The sequence below is a fragment of the Coenobita brevimanus genome, unplaced genomic scaffold, assembly GCF_032717465.1.
Source record: "Coenobita brevimanus isolate Jiangsu-jjx unplaced genomic scaffold, ASM3271746v2 jjx.HiC_scaffold_2636, whole genome shotgun sequence".
Lineage (NCBI taxonomy): Eukaryota > Metazoa > Arthropoda > Malacostraca > Decapoda > Coenobitidae > Coenobita > Coenobita brevimanus.
In genome coordinates this window covers 62,211-80,027 of record NW_027643583.1, presented here as the reverse complement: position 1 = coordinate 80,027, position 17,817 = coordinate 62,211, and the positions used below count along the sequence as shown (strand labels likewise).

Genomic DNA, 17,817 nt, shown 5'->3' with positions numbered 1-17,817 from the left:
TATTAACAGTATTATACAACATGCTAGACACAGGTATGTCATGCACATTTACAGCAAATGTTCACAACTCTGGCCTCCTTGCTCAATGCATGCTGCAGCCCGTTGCACAAGTGACTGTTGCACGCGTTCCAAAGCCCCGGGACTGTTGCTGATACGTGCCACACTGTCCTGCACACGACGCCATAATTCCTCACGGTTTGGAACCTCTGTGGCATACACCTTGCTTTTCTTGTGCCCCTATAGGTAGATGTCAAGGCGGTTGATGTCAGGTGACCGAGATGGCCACGGCACTGGGCCACCTGGCCCGATCCATTGTCCAGGAAACACAGCATTTAGGTAATCTCTTGTTAGGCCAGCATAAAGGAATAGAGCACCTATGGAGACACATTAAAAGTGAAGTGTATGCCACAGAGGTTCCAAACCGTGAGGAATTATGGCGTCGTGTGCAGGACAGTGTGGCACGTATCAGCAACAGTCCCGGGGTTTTGGAAAGCGTGCAACAGTCACTTGTGCAACGGGCTGCAGCATGCATTGAGCAAGGAGGCCAGAGTTGTGAACATTTGCTGTAAATGTGCATGACATACCTGTGTCTAGCATGTTGTATAATACTGTTAATAAATCTCACTGTATGTGATGGACGTCTCATTTACAATCCCCTGACTCCAACACATTCATAGCAGATCTGTGAAGTGCTGGGACTCCCAAACTATTGAGATTTCGCAATACACTCATTTAGTCATTGGCATTCAGTAGCGTCTCCGGAATACACCCCATGATTTTTGCTACGTATTTACTGACCACCCTATATAATTATACATATCCAAAATTACACAAGTACACAATTACAGGAGTGCATAATTACGCAAGTACATAATTACACAAGTAAACAATTATACAAGTACTGTACATAAATTACACTACTACATAATTACACCAGCATATGATTACAGAAGTACATAATTAAACTAATACATAATTGCGCAAGTACATAATTACACTAGTACATACGGGAATTAAGCAAGTACATTTAAATACATGAGTTTATACATTCCAATCTGGCGGACAGTTACAGGGTATATTCCACATTCAAATTTTATTCTCTCTCTCTCTCTCTCTCTCTCTCTCTCAAATCATCATCATCTGGACCTCCTTCCCCATCCTAGGGCGAGGTAAGGAGTAGCAGCGTCCAGACAGCCAAAGTTTGCCCAATTCAATGGGCCACGCTTCCATTCACTCATCATTAAAGCCCACGGAATCCTGGCTCCATCTGACAGGCCAAACGGTTTCACTACGTACTGTACCGTCACATACACCTATCCAATAGAGTCAATCCGAACGCTGTCACGTTCAAAAGGGGTGCCAAACCCCTGGTCATGCGCTTCTCCACACAAAATTCATCCAGGCAGCTCGATCTCTTGTCAGTCCCTTAGCCTCACCAACTTCCATACCTCTTTCTCACACGCTTATCCACCATATCCCTCCACTTCTTGGCCTACCTCACCTCTTCCCTCTTTCATATGTGCTCAGATATACCTTCTTCACCACTCTGTTGTCATCCATTCTCTCCACGTGCCCATACTATCTCGGTACACTTTCTTCGATTCGGGTGTCCACAGTCGTTCCCAGCCCGCGTCTTTCACCAATCACATTATTCCGTATCCTATTTACTCTCCTTACTCCACATACATTCTTCAACAGTCCCATCTCCACTGCTATTACTCTTGACTTTTCATTTTCATGCCACACCATAGTCTCACATCCATGTGTTGAAGTTGGCACTAACACTCCTTCATGTAAGCCTCGTGCTGCTGCAACACTCAAGCCTCTGTTTCTTATCAAGGCTTTCATTGCACCAGCAACTTTTCTTCCTTGTGTTACTCTACTTTCAACTTCTTTTGCACATTTTCCTCTCTTTTCTATCACTGTACCCAAGTATTTGAACTCTCTCACCAATTCCAGTCTCTCTTCATTCACCGTAACATCACACTGGGAATCACATTCTCTCTCAATAACCATCACTTTACTCTTTTCTACATTTACTTTCAAAGCACGACGCTCACAGATATTTACAAAATTCTGCACTAGTCTAGCAAGGTGTTGTCCGGTATTTGCAAGTAGTACTGCCTCATCAACATACACCAAATTTGAAATATTCCAGTCATCACCACCATCACCATACATTACCAACGCCATCCTACTCTCCATTAATTGTGTTTTTACTTCTTTCATCATCCCATCCATCCATATATATACTGAACAACCATGGGGACATCACACAACCTTGTCACACGCACACACTGATTGTGAACCATTCACTTAGATGCCCGTTTATTACCCTTACACATCCCTCACCACCATCATAAAAAACCCAACCTTCCATAATCCTTCTCTGTCTAGTGTATATATATATATATATATATATATATATATATATATATATATGGTGCTGCCTACTTCTTTCTCAGCCTTTATCATTCTTTTTCTGTGCCTGTCCTCCTCTATTTCTCCCATCTTTCCGGTCACTTCTTATTGCATTTCTTTCCTTTACAGGTGGATTTACATTGAGTGACAAGCCAAATGTTTTCCTGTAAGCCAAGAAACCATTTACAACGCTGGGTGGTAACCATGTAACCAAACCATACGTGCTCCCTAGGTATCAATAAATGGGTTGGTGGAGTGTTAGTGCCCCTCCCCGTAAAACAAGTAACTCAAAGTCAAATGGCCACCCCTTACGGGATTATGGCGTCTGGCAATAATATATATATATATATATATATATATATATATATATATATATATATATATATACCTGTACACACACACAACACACACACACACACATCCACGCAAGGGTCATTGGTAGACATCAGGAAGGGCATCCGGTCATAAAATGCTACACGCTCCAAACCAAAGTCCTCTACCCAGGGGCAACGCCATAGCCCTTATCCAAAAAAGGGGTACCTGGCGTAAAACTCACTCTATATATGGTTACTTGTGGTGGAACACTTTTAGTCTGATCCCTAACAGTGAACCTGCCTAGTATGGCTGCACCTGACTAGTATAGCTTCACTGATCACTGGAATACACAAGCTCCTTCGCCCCGGCAAGGCAGTGTTCCGTCGAAGAAGGACTCGTTAGCCCCCTATAAGGGGGGATAAAGAGCCCTATCCTGCCAACAACGAAGGATAGTTCTACCTAACCCCCCATCAAGAGGGGATAGTTAGAACTACCCTCCTGACTTGGGAGGATAGATTGCTAGTAGCCTTCCATGATGGGGGATAGTAGACCCCCCCCCAATGACTGGGGGGAGGAGATGCTGTGGACCCCAACCCCCAAGGAGGGGCGGGGAGTCAGTAACCCGCACGAGCAGCGGGGACATCACAGACCGCAGGAGCAGCGGGGACTCCGTAGCCCGGGGGAGCAGCGGGGAGCAGGGCGGGTCATTACACGCAAGTGAGGAACCAACAATTGCAAAGGGAGAGCCAGGCCCTCAACCTCTGCAATTGTTGATTCACCCACCTGCTGCAGGTGAGGAACCAGCAATTGCAAAGGGAGAGCCAGGCCCTCAACCTCTGCAATTGCTGGTTGACTCACCTGCTGCAAGTGACAAACCAGCAGTTACACAGGGAGAGCAGTGGCTCTCAACCTATGCAACTGCTGGTTTACTCACTTGCTGACCCTATAATGCCGCTGTTCCCCTCCCCCACCACTGCCGTCCCCTCCCGCCACTCCCGGGTCATTCAGTGCATCCCGGCCACCACTCGCCGCTGGGCCGCATCCCTCTTTACCTTGGCCTCACGCCTCTTGGAGGCCAGCTCACTATCAATGCGGCATTCGGCCTCCTGCCGCCGGGCCTCTGCCTCCATCTTAGTCCGGTCCCCGACCCTGGCGGGAGCGACGCGCGGGGTCTTGGGCCCCTCTGATGAGGAGGATGGGATGCCCGTTGGCGATGAAGCAGGGGCGGACGTGGAGGTGCTGCCCCTTTGTGCCCTCCATTTGCGGGCCTGCGCCCTTCCCCGGTGGCCGTAGAGGGCCCGGCTGTGCCTTACCCGGCATTCTTGAAGAGTGAAAGGGCCCATAGAACCCCAGCGTGGTTGTCCGAGACTCCCGCCCCCTCCCCTACTCCCTCCCCCACTAACGACCCCCCATTGCTTCCCACTCGCAAAAAGAGAGTAGAACATTTTACTCGTGCTAAATTATGATAAAGAATTGAATTTATGAAACAGCGATTAAGTGGTGGAAAGGGTGAACTATTAGGGAAACTGGGATGAGAGAGAGAGAGAGAGAGAGAGAGAGAGAGAGAGAGAGAGAGAGAGAGAGAGAGTATTTTGGCCATATTCACTTACTTAATGTCTTGTTGTTATTCCTGATTTTTAAAGAGTCTCTATCACAAACATACACCAGGATATAAATTCGTTATGGTCAAGAAAGACTAAGGATGCTAATTATGTTACGAGGCGAACCAGTGCCATGGTGGACGAGCCTCCGTACTGCACTTTTCTTCTATACGGGAGAATCGAGGCGTTGTTTAGCAAGTACTTCACTAGAACGTACTGCTCTATTGTACTCCTGTTACCACCCAACAATTCTGTGCAAGTTAGGAAGGCCATCTGGTATTGGAGGGGTCAGGAAAGGTTGCATGGGGTCAGGAAAGGTCGTATGGGGTCAGGGAAGGTCGCATGGGGTCAGGGAGGGTCGCATGGGGTCAGGGAAGGTCGCATGGGGTCAGGGAAGGTCGCATGGGGTCAGGGAAGGTCGCATTTAACCCCCTCCACCTCCACCAGTTTCTCCTTAGCTGAGTAAAACTGGCTGGATATGGGAAAACTAGATAATTACTGTTGCACGCCATCCGACCGAAGAGGATAACAGCAAAGGGAAAAAAGGATAATAAGAGGCAACAAGAGAATGCAAGAGACACAAACGATCTTACAATTACATCAGAAACGTGCGAAATATAAAAACAAATTATATAACTTATCCTCATCCCGGAAAAGGAAAAAAACGGAAGGCACAGTACGCCTCAAACAAGGAAGTGACAATAAACAGGGTCAAAAGTCCTACATGAAAAAAGACAAACATGTAAATCAATCCTTCATACCTGTTTAAGTAGTTCTGGTCCCAAGCTGATCTGAACATGAACCTGGTGAACTGCAGGCTGGAGCTGCCCTTATCCTACGGTCCAACATCCCCCTTTTGAGTGATAGGGTGGGAGATGAGAAACGTTTGTATAACCCGTTCAGTTATATCGGCGACATCGTGTAATGGTGTCTCTCTCCAGCACCTTTCTCATAATGGAAAAGAAGAAACAATAACAGGTGAAAAACTGATCAATACAAGAGATAAACGAGTAAAAAACTGTCACATATCAGAGTCAAATAAAAAAAATAATAATCCCACTTCTCTACACGTAAAATATGGAAAAAAAAAATGTGGGCTAGTGAGAGAAAGGGCGACACTGGCAGGAGCTACGAGTGTGTATACATGGAGGGAAGCCATTAGCAGCGGTGACAGTGACGGAGTAGGAAGGGGGTGGGGAGTCATACTGGAAGGGAATCAAGAATAATGCAACCCACATGCCTGCAAGTTTCTTTTCCCCTTTTCCTGTTCACCCAGCAGAACAATTAGGGATCTGGATGTATCACTGATTATTGCCGGTTTTATCCTAGGGTAAGATCGGGACTGCGAAAACTGTCTGCTTAATGACTCTCGTGTACGCATTGACCCTTAATCTTGTTCTTCTGTACACCCTTGACCAGCGAGTACGTTAGCGGTGACACAGACAGAGCAGAGGGGCAGAGTCACACTGGAAGAGAAGCAAGAACAAAGCTGCCCTCTTGCGGTCAGACTTAGCCTTGAACTTATTCACTATAAGTGTGTCAACATTCAGAGTAAAATTGTATGGCGGTAGCAAGAATAAAACAATGCACGGTCAGAGCTGATGTGAATCCATATGCAAGTATGTGAAAGGACACAGTACCACTTAAAATGTCAGCCTCGGCTTTGTTTTCGAGCCCTGACGCCGACTGGTGGCTCATGTACTGAGAGAGGAATACAGTGCGCCTACCAGCGAGCCACACGACCACGACAGTCCCCACAAAGCTGAATACTACTGTGTGGAGGTGGGAAGGCTGCAGCATTTCATAGGGGAGAGGCTTGAACCCTTAACTCCAACTTTACCAGAGGTACGCATAATGCTGAAATATGTCGACTAGTGGCAGCAAGAGCAAAACAACCCTCGTGCAGGCAGCATATTTCCGTTCTGCAAGCGTATTCGTCTCACCACCGGGAACCCTCAGCCAGGTACGACGCTCGCCCCGTCGTTTCAAAACTAACCATACGTTCTTCTCGAAAATACGCTCAATGTGTTTCCCAGACAAAATTTCGTAAACTAACCTAACCCAACGTAACCTAACCAAACCTAACCTATCCCACTAGGACTGCTTGGCTGAGGTGGCTGGCTGTGGTATTGAGACGAATACCCATACAGAACGGAAATATGCACACGGGCAATGTACACCCACAGGCAAACAAGTGCCGCATCCAGGACAAGACTCCGAGTAAATACACTGCAGTGAATCTCTTAAATATCTCTTCTTGTCTACCTATTAATGCATCTATGTATCTCTTTACCTAAGTATCTATCTATATATTGTTGGACGATGCCTTTTGTGGGGTATGGTCTCAATACAGACGTGAAATGTTCTTTGCTGGTCATATTAAGGAATGCTCATTTTTAATGGCTTGGGTAATGTAAACAGCATGGTCAGACAGAACAGTGTACAACACGTGAACAAAGTCGATGAACGGATGAGGTGAGACAGATCGAGAACGGGGTCGAAGGCTATGATGGCATACACAAAGGCAGGCTGGTGAAAATGTAGAGAAAGAGCAGTGAGGAAATACGACGAGGCTAAACACATCGCTCAGAGTATTTGTATATTATTTTATCCTAGCTGCTTACAGTCGATTTTATTTTGGCTTCAGGGAGCAACCGAGGAGAGGACAAGTTAATGAAGGTTACATCCAACCCCTCCAATTGGAAAAATGTATTATATGATGAATAAAATCGCGTGGAAGTAGCATGAATAAACTGTAAAATACGTCATCAGACTGAAGAGGTTAGCGGCCGCTTCCACAGTCGCTGATCTTTGTTATGTGATGCTAACCAGCAAAACTTTAACTTCTCATTTCGGCTTCCATAGTCAACTTTTACAGTGATGTCAGTAATCGCAGGCACAACTAACAAGAGCAGTATTTGAACGGTTACCAAGGAATGTTTATGTTAGTGAGATCCATCCAACCACGAGGAAGCTTACATTGCTGGAAATTCTCTTCGTGTTGCTGCAAACCAGTAACTGTCAACGCCACCCATAACCCCTTCATTATAGATTTTTTTTTTTTTCAGCGTATTCTTCCCTCCCAGCCATTTTGTACTTTTGGAAGGATCTCTAGTAATGAAGGGATTTACGAAAACTGTAAGTTTCTTCAAATCTGAATAAAGTAATCTGTAGAATGCAAGTATGTTTTATGTACCACGTCATCAGATTACATGTATTAATTCTTCCAGACTGACAAGTTTCCTTAAAGTTAAATATATTGTCTGGCTGCAGCAAGAGCACCAGCACAAGTCCTCGGATTGAAACTTAAAACGCTTTTGTGGAGGCCATTACGTATGAGCCTGGAATGTGAAGTTGGCCAATACAACTGTATAAAACCTAATCATACCAACCCAATATGGCTATTCCCAAAATACTAATTATATTTATACGCACAAATTATCAGAGCTCATGATACCTTGAATGTTATCTCTCTCTCTCTCTCTCTCTCTCTCTCTCTCTCTCTCTCTCTCTCTCTCTCTCTCTCGGGATATATTCAGCTCACAGCAAGGCCCGAAGGACTACAGTATTTTCGGCTGTTCTTGGCACGACTTGTTTAATCCCCAGTGGAGCAAATTAAATCTTTGTTGTTTAGGAGACACGCTTGTCTAAAATTACACCTTTTGCACTGCCGTCTCTTGAGAAAAATAACACATTAGAATTCTTAAACACACACACACACACACACACACACACACACACACACACACACACACACACACACAAGATCCCTCTGCAAGATTTACAGGATTAGATGTCCTGCTGCAATTAATTCTCAGTTCCTTTTTTAACATCAAGGAACCACAATAAACTCAATCTTCCATAAACCCTTTTAAAAGGTAACTGCGTAGGATTTTAACAGTTACATACGCAAGTAACTCCTACAGCCGGAAAAAAGAAGTGTACTGACAATTCTGCAGTTTGGGATATTTGCCACCTGAAATACCGGCAGGAAAAGTGCAACGTAGGCGAACCTGGCCGAGCAGAACCGGGATAGAAAAAAAAGTTGACTGTGAAAGTCAGTTTTTGCTGCGACAGGGCTGACTACGGCGGGACTGTCAGTGTATATATCGTAGCAGTTTTGGCGAGAGGACAGACAGCGGTGTGTGGACTGGCGGAGTGGTGGGTATCCAGACAGTTAGCCACCTGAATACACTGCAAAAAGGCGAAAAAAGAAGAAAATGCGAATGGAGACAGGCGATGTATGGCTAGGCGGATTGGTTGATATCTGGACAGAAACAGAGACAAGCAGCAAAAAAGATAAAATGGAAAAGAAAACAGATAAAGAAGAAAATGCCAACTGAGTGAGACAAGGTGGTTGAGTGGCAATGCATTCTGTAGTACACACGCGAGTCTTTCGTTCGTTGACAGTACGACAACACTCGGAAATGAAGACTGGTGGGGAAAACAGGAGACAGTGGAAAAATATGAGGGGATAGGAAGGCGTCAAATATATAGAAGAAGAAGTACAATCCCGATGATAAATATAAAAAGGGAAACGGCAAAGAAGAGTAGGGTTGAAAAACAAAAGCACACGAAGAAAATAAAAACTCGGGGACTGGAAGAAAAAAAATACAAGAGAAAACAGGGAAGAACTGAGGCCACCAAACAGTACCAGGAGGATGGTATGTGAGAGACAAAAAGGTGAACAACGCTGAAACGGAAAAGCAAAAAAGGCAGGCACCCACATGGAGATTTGGAAGAAGGTAAGAAAACGATTGAAAAAAAGTAACATCTGCCGTGAAAAGAAAAAAAAGTTAACGTATATATATGGGCAAAAGAAAGAAATACAGACTGGACAAGTTAAGCATGGGAGGAGAGAACAGGAAAATAATATTGACACAGACAGCGGGAAGAATGGGTTGGATCGCGCATGAAGAGCATACTGGAAAAAGGTAGAATATCAGTCAATCAGTCACTCTGCCTGTGTGTGTGTGTGTGTGTGTGTGTGTGTGTGTGTGTGTGTGTGTGTGTGTGTGTGTGTGTGTGTGTGTGTGTGTGTGTGTGTGTGTGTGTGTGTGTGTGTGTGTGTGTGTGTGTGTGTGTGTGTGTGTGTGTGTGTGTGTGTGTGTGTGTGTGTGTGTGTGTGTGTGTGTGTGTGTGTGTGTGTGTGTGTGTGTGTGTGTGTGTGTGTGTGTGTGTGTGTGTGTGTGTGTGTGTGTGTGTGTGTGTGTGTGTGTGTGTGTGTGTGTGTGTGTGTGTGTGTGTGTGTGTGTGTGTGTGTGTGTGTGTGTGTGTGTGTGTGTGTGTGTGTGTGTGTGTGAGAGAGAAGAAAACATGGTTTGGACGAGCGGATGTACAAACGTCAAATAACCTGGCGGAATAGGAAGCCAGGACAGACTGACTTTGTGATATACGGGGTATGTGTGAAGGACAGTGACTGAGGTTGATTGCAGAAAACGGGAGGAGTGTGGGAAGGAGGGAGGCAGAGGGAGTAAAGAAGGGAGGGAGAGAGATAATGGGAGGGAGGAGGGCGAAAGACCGAGTGAGAGAGGGAGCCAGAGAAAGTAAGTGAGGAAGGGTGGTAGAGGGAGTACATAAGGGAAAGAGGGAGCTACAGGGAGTGACGGGAGGGTGAGAGGTAGACGAAGTAAGACAGGGAGGGAGGCCAAGAGAATAAGGAAAGGAGAGAGGGAGAGAAGGGAGGATGAAGGGGTAAAGGCGAGTAAGTATAGTAGAGAAGTTTAAGGGCCAGATGAGAGAGAGAGAGAGAGAGAGAGAGAGAGAGAGATTACGTATGTGTGTGATGGACTGCAAGCGTGGTCAAGGATAAGCACAGGCTCGAGATTGGTGGTTCCAGGATTTTGTCTTTCTGCATCGTTGTGTTTATCCCTATTACTCCAACCCTCTCCTACTTTCTCTCTCTCTCTCTCTCTCTCTCTCTGTCACTTCTGTACCCGTGCCTCTGTTTATATTTGTCTGTCTCTTCCTGTGTCCTTTGTGCTGCTAGTGTCTATAACCATCTATAAATTTGTCTTATGCTTCTCACCGAAACAAAGTGATTCCTTAAACACAATTTTCAAGTCCTGGAAATTACCAAACACAGCGAAACCTACGGAGAAATATTATTCAGACCCAAATGATGCCAGTGAACTTATGGGTAACTACACTTTTTATAATCACTGTACAGTAATCTATTTATGTTTCCCTAAACTATCAAACATTAAACAGTAAACATCGTAAGGAACTTTTCTTTAACGTCTGTACACTGTTCTCTCTCATTTGGGGGAGGCGTGGCTCAATCGGTAGAGACGTGGCCTGCCGTTCTAACGGACCCAGGTTCAAATCCCCGCTGGGGCAGGGAACAGTTTAAGGATTTGAATTTCATTAAATCAAGCTTTACTGATCTACCAGAAGACCCGCCGACATGTCGTAAAAATACCCCCGCTAATACCAATACACCAGTCCTGTATGAGACAGCCCTAGCATGTATTCAATATGGACGGTGGGTGTTAGCGCCGAAGTGGTGACATGTGGAGGTGTATGGTATGTAGGAGGACTGTTGGGCCTTGATAGCAGGCTGTGAAGCCTATGCCCAGAGTCGAACACAAAATAAAAAAAAATTCACTTAAACTACCTAAGTCTAATTTGTTCAAACCTCCAGAACTGCATCCCTATCTTTCCAAAAATCCTCAATTACCCAGCACTAAACCGCTCCAGTCCTTCATCACCGCACCATCTTCTTTTAATGGTTGTACAATCATCTTTCTAATTCTCACCAGAATTATCACTGACTAGCCTGTTGAGCCTCAGACACCATTATGCAGTCCTGATGGCTATATGGTCGCACTCGTGTATCTTATTTCCTTCCAAAGCTACCCACTGCTAATCTAGCAAGGCCTTCAGTACAGCAGCCATTTCCATTCCAGTCGTCTGTACTGGGTTTCTATCCCGTGTAGCGGATGTACCTCCTCCACGCCCACTGAGCCCGGCTGCACGGCGCTACCCACCCGTTTTTTTTTTTTTCGACGGGTACACTTAGTCATCTTGTCATGCTGACAACGAGACATGATTCGGCGTCATCGCGAGGCAATTCGGCTAATCAAACCAAAAAAATCATAACAGCCGTATTTTGACATTAAACCAAGCCACAGGTAACCAACTTAGGCCTAACCTAACGTTAAGCTATCACAAATCCTTAATCTGCTTGGGGGAATGACGAATGTGCGGCGTTGCCGAGGTTTTTCTCATGGCTCTCGATCCGACGTTGCCAACGTGATGGATGACCAAGTATACGAGGAACAAATACTTTGCCTCCTGACCGCCAAATGAACAGGCACCACCTCCTCCACTTCCTTTCTTTTGTACTGAAATGTTCCAAGGCCATTCTCATGAGGGTTTAAGTATTTCTTCCACGCCACAGAAAATCGTGTCATCTAAGTTAAACAAAGACAACGTATATATATATATATATATATATATATATATATATATATATATATATATATATATATATATATATATATATATATATATATATGCACTTCAGATTAGAATGCAGATATAGGTTTTTGGTGTTGGAAACGTTGGAAGAGGGGGAGAGAAGTGTAGATGAGATGTGGGAGGATGTGAACAAAGTTTTGCATGAGACTGCTGAATGTACGATTGGAAGAAGACATAGATTCAGGAGAAAGAAATGGATATCAGAGGAAACGTGGGATATGATAAAAAAGAGAGGTGAGGCTAAATTGAGGAGTGAGATGCAATGCGTTGATGAACGAGAGATTGAATTAGCAAGAGCTGCGTACTGGAGTTTGAATTCAGAAGTAAGAAGGTTAGCTAGGAGAGATAAAAGAAGATGTGTGGATGAAAAGGTTGCAGAGACTGAAATCTTAATAAACAAAAATGATGGACAGAGTCAAAGAATAGCATATGAATCGATTAGAGAACTGAGTGGTACTGCAGGTAAACGCAAGGAAATACCAGTTAGAGACAGGGAAGGAAATTTATTGACCAAAGATGGAGATATTAAAAATAGATGGAAAGAGCATTTTGAGACAGTTCTTAATAGACCAGTACCACCAGAAGAGGAGATACCGTCTGCTCAGGAAGATTTAAATATAGAAACAGGAGAGTTGAGGCTTGCAGAAGTGGAGAAAGCAGTAAAACAGTTAAAGAATAATAAGGCACCAGGGGAGGATGGTTTATTTCCGGAAATGTTTAAAGTGGAGGGGATAGATTAATAATGATCTTGACCAAGCTATTCAATAAGATATGGGTGACGGGGTTACTACCATCAGTTTGGAAGAATGGTGTAATTGTTAAAGTTCCGAAGAAGGGAGACCTGAGTGAATGTGGTAATTGGAGAGGAATCTCTTTGTCACCGATAGCTTTGAAAGTTTTCAGTAGAGTGTTGTTAAATAGGTTGGAGCCGGTGGTTGAGGGTATTCTGAGGGATGAACAGGCTGGTTTTAGAAAGGGACGTGGTTGCAATGATCAGATCTTTATAGTTAGGCATTTGATGCAGCAAGTTAATGAAATGAGAGTACCGTTAAGTCTTTGTTTTGTTGATTTTGAAAAGGCTTTTGATAGTGTTTCGAGAGAGACTATGGGGAAGATCATGAGACATTATGGAATACCAGAGGAGTTTGTGAGGGTCATTATGAACATGCATGAGGACACATTTTGTAAAGTGATGGTTGATGGTTGTCTGAGTGATTCGTTTGAAGTCAAGTCCGGAGTAATTCAAGGTGGTGTTCTATCGCCTTTACTATTTATATTGGTCATTGATTACATTATGAAACGCGTTGGAACAGAAACCGGTGCAGGTATACTTTGGGGGAGAGAACAGGAAACTTTTGGAGTTAGATTATGCAGATGATATAGTTTTGATTTGTGATGGCCAAGAAGAGATGCAGAGAGTGTTGGACTGTTTGGTGAGTGAAGGTCGCAAGGTGGGTTTGGTTATTAATTGTGGAAAAACTGAAATAATCAATATGAATATGGAAAATGCGCAGGAATGTGTAATTGGAGGTATGGTTGTAAAGCAAGTTGATAGGTTTAAATATTTAGGTACTTATTTAGCCAAGGATGGTTCTTTGAACTTTGAATTCGAGGAAAGGTTAAAGAAGGCTAATCAGGCAATGGGAATGCTTAAAAATATTTGGAATAATAACAATTTTTCTGTGCATACAAAAATCAAACTTTATAAGGTAATAGTTAGGAGTATCTTAATTTATGGACACGAGTCTTGGTACAGCACAGTGACTATGGAAAATAAATTCTTGGTGTTTGAAAACAAAGCACTTAGAAGAATATTAGGAGTTAAGTGGTGGGAAAGGATACCAAATAGTAGAATTAGAGAAATAACGGGAGTGCAGCCGGTCGATGAATATGTTAGGTTCTCACGATGGAAGTGGCTAGGACATGTGTATAGGAGACAGGGAATAGTACGAGGTACACCAGGGTGGGTGGCACTTGGTAGGAGAGGTAGAGGAAGGCCAAAAGAGACGTGGGTGAGGACAATGAGACGGGAAGCTGGAGATGAGTGTTGGGGAGATCTTGAGGAGTTAGCACAAGATAGGATGTGGTGGTGTGAGTTCATCGAGGCCCTATGCATCCCCGAGGGTGCCACAGGAACTGATTGATTGTTCAGTGTGTGCGTGTTCAGTGTGTGCGTGTTTATTGTGTGCGTTCTCAGTGTGTGCGTACTTACTGTATGCGTGGTGTGTGTGCGTATTTACTGTGTGCGAATACGAGTGTGTAACTCAAACTGTACGCATGTTTTTAAGAGTGAAGGTATGAAAAAAGTTAATGATGATGATGATGATGATGATGATGATGATGATGATTGATGACGGCTACGATGGTGGCTGTGGTGGTGATGATGGTGTGGTAATTTTGATGATGATGATAATTTTTTCTAGTTCTTTTTAATCCGGAAACGTTTAGGTTATCAAGGAGGATTCTGTACTCTACTCCTTTCACCTTAACTTGGCTCAAATTTTCGTCCATTTGCAGCTTTTCACGTGTCGCAGTTGCGTCTTTAAAACAGCACTTTTTCGTGACTAGCATAATATTCTATTGTTACAACTCAGCATTCGAGATGAAGAGATTGCAATTTTAGGCCAAGTTAGAGTAAAATGAGTATAGTGAAGGGGATGGGATGGAGGGATGGAGGGATGGAGTTGGGAGGTATACGAGAAAGAGGGTGTAAGATGGGGGAGGGCAGCGAAATGGCAGTGTATAGGGCGACATGGAGGCGATTTGTTTATGGCCACCCCATACAGGTTTAAGGCGTCTAGCTATAGATATCTAGACAATTAGGGCTATAGATATAGGTGACGATACACGACTATTAAAATTACATCCATTTCCCTTATTTTCTACAATTTCTTTGGCCTACAACGCTTCCTGGCTGATCGTAAGATATCCCCGTGTCCTAATTTAGTCACCTTAATGGCAAAAACAGCAAAACCCAACACTTGCAGCAAGAGGAGAAGCCTACACACCATCACTACCCCCTAACCAGCAAAACGACGTCTATTGCCCTCATCTGTTGAATCTATTTGACCTATGACACTTCCTGGTTGGCAGCAAGATACCTCTGTGTCCTATCTGAATCATCTTAATGGCAAAAACAGCGAAATTTAACCCCAAAACAGTAAAATTTGACACTTACATCAGGAGACGGAGCCGAAGCAGCCTCTCCTTCTTATCGTCCGAGCACCACTGACTGACCAATGGAATGCCATGCTTGTTCAGCCCAGAAACTTGTGTGAAACTTTACCCAACTATTTTTACAACCCCTAGAGGGCACGGAGGCCCTCTCATCTTCAGGGTAACTCTAGTATTTTATTCTAGCTAATACAAGAGGCTGTTATGCACCTGTGAGCTATTTATAAGTGTCTGAGAGCGTTAATGCTGTAAATATTAACCCTCCAATGATCGTGACAACTCTAGTACTTTTTTTTATTAGACTCCAGACGATTTTATTCAGCTGGGAATGGGTCTTAGGAGCCTGAGTGCATAAGAGAAAACCGTCGTAGAGGAAGCATCAGGGACCGTAGCAAACAAAGTCAGAAATTATACTTAGATGTTTACCATACTCTATTCACTTTCACTTTGCCTAATATTGCCATCTCCTCACCTTAAATGCTGAGCTGTAAGGATACATTAACACTAGAATATAGAACAATACTCTCTTTTCCCTAAATGGACCTAAAATTACCATCTCTCCATCTTGAATCCTGAGTTGTAACAATAGATGAACACCAAAATATGATGCTAGTCACGAAGAAGTGCTGTGTAAAGGATGTAGTGACATACCATTGTCATTTCCTGGCACTGGGCTACGTGAAATGAGTAAAATGACCTACACAGGGATGGAAATCTGGCCCGTGTTAGAGGAAGACCGGTATAGTCACGAAAAGGTGTTATGGAATGGATACAGAATTTCACTTTAACTTGGCCTAAAATTGCCATCTCTCCATCTTGAATGCTGAGCTGTAACAAGAGCCTGACGATACAATATGATGCTAGTCACGAAAAAGTGCTGTTGAAGAAATGTAGAGCCGTGTTATCGTCTTCTTCTGCCTGTAAGTATGCTATGAGAAATAAGCAGCAAAATGAAGATCTCAGCCATGTTAAGTCTGATAAGCTATACATACAGCTTAATGGAACGCTCTGGTAAAAATTACAGCAATAAACTCATTCTACAACTCCCTAGCACCTCTTCCTTAGATATTTATTTTGCTTATTACACCTTGCTCTCCTACTGTGCTGTATAAATACTTCAAGCTTTACCATAATCTGCATAAAAAACGTACAAAAGGATGTTAATCAGCCTTGTCCAAAAATATATCGCTAAGGAAGTCTTTGGTTGACTAGTGGGAGGTGCCTGTGTGTTACCATGGCAACCTCTCACACCACCAGTTACATACACACATTTTCCCACCAGCAAGTTCCATTAGAGAGTAGTGTGTGTGCGTGTGTGTGTGTGTGTGTGTGTGTGTGTGTGTGTGTGGGTGTGTGTGTGTGTACAATCTTATCAGTGTGACGTGTACGTGTGTCGTCTTGTGTGTATATTTGAAGTACATGTGTAGGTAAGTGTAAACAGTCTTATCAGTATGACGTGTGTGCGTGTGTGTATGGGACGTTCTTGTATAGGTGAGTATGTGCGTGTGTTTGACGAATACGTGTAGGTGTCTACACGTGTATACGTACGTGTATGCGTCGTGATGTGTGCCTGTGTATATATATATATATATATATATATATATATATATATATATATATATATAGGCCTTATATGATGGTAGTGAAGCATGTGTAAGGGTTAATGGGCATCTGAGTGAATGGTTCACAATGGGTGTGGGCGTGCGACAAGGTTGTGTGATGTCCCCATGGTTGTTCAATATATATATGGATGGGGTGATGAGAGAAGTAAAAACACGAGTAATGGAAAGAGGGATGGCATTGGTAATGAATGGTGATGGATGGAATTTCTCAAATCTGTTGTATGCTGATGATGCAGTACTGATTGCAAGTACCGGACAAGAACTTGGTTGGCTAGTGCAGAGTTTTGCTGAGGCCCGTGAGCGTCGTGCCTTGAGAGTAAATGTAGAAAAAAGTAAAGTGATGGTTAATGAGAGAGAAGGTGACTCCCAGTGTGATGTTACAGTGAATGAAGAGAGACTGGAACTGGTGAGAGAGTTCAAATACCTGGGTACAGTGATAGAAAAGAGAGGAAAATGTGCAAAAGAAGTGGAAAGTAGAGTAAAACAAGGAAGGAAAGTAGCTGGTGCTATGAAGGCCTTGATAAGAAACAGACTTGAGTGTTGCAGGTGCACTAGGCTTACATGAAGGACTGTTAGTGCCAAGAGTGTTAGTGCAAACTTTAACATATCGATGTGAGACTATAGCGTGGCATGAAAATGAAAAGTCGAGAGTAAGAGCAGTGGAGATGGGACTGGTGAGGAATGTATGTGGAGTACAGAGGGTGGATTGGATACGAAATAATATGACTCGTGAAAGATGTGGAGTGGGGAAGTCGGTGACACCAGAATCGAAGGGAGTGTACTGAGATGGTATGGTCATGTGGAGAGAATGGATAACAATAGAGTGGTGGAAAAGGTATATCTGAGCTAATTTGAAGGAGAGAGGAGGCAAGGTAGGTCAAAGAGAAGGTGGAGAGATATGGTGGATGAGTGTGTGAGAAAAAGATGTATAAAGTCGGTGAGGCTAAGGGACGGACAAGAGATCGAGCTGGCTGGATGAATGTTGTGTGGAGCACATAACCAGGGATTTGGCAGCCCTTTTTAATGTGACAGCGTCCGGACTGACGTTATCAGATGGGTATATGAGAAGATACAGAACAAGGTGAAAGTGTTTTTTCTTATCTGATGGAGCCAGGATTCCGGGGGCTTGAATGATGAGTGAATGGAAGCGTGGCTCATTGAACTGGGCATACCTAGGCTTTCTGGACGTTGTTACTCCTCAC

General features: G+C 43.8%; 1 protein-coding gene across 1 annotated transcript in view; it reads left to right on the top strand.

The window, feature by feature from the left end:
* LOC145389949 (uncharacterized) overlaps positions 1-152 on the top strand; it is a gene marked incomplete at its 5' end in the record, with an annotated part of 45,826 nt that extends 45,674 nt beyond the window's left edge. The window contains one exon of the mRNA XM_080265055.1: positions 55-152. Within this exon, the coding sequence (XP_080121181.1) occupies positions 55-152 (98 nt within the window). The remainder of the gene's footprint in view (positions 1-54) is intronic.
* Between the last annotated feature and the right edge of the window lie 17,665 nt (positions 153-17,817).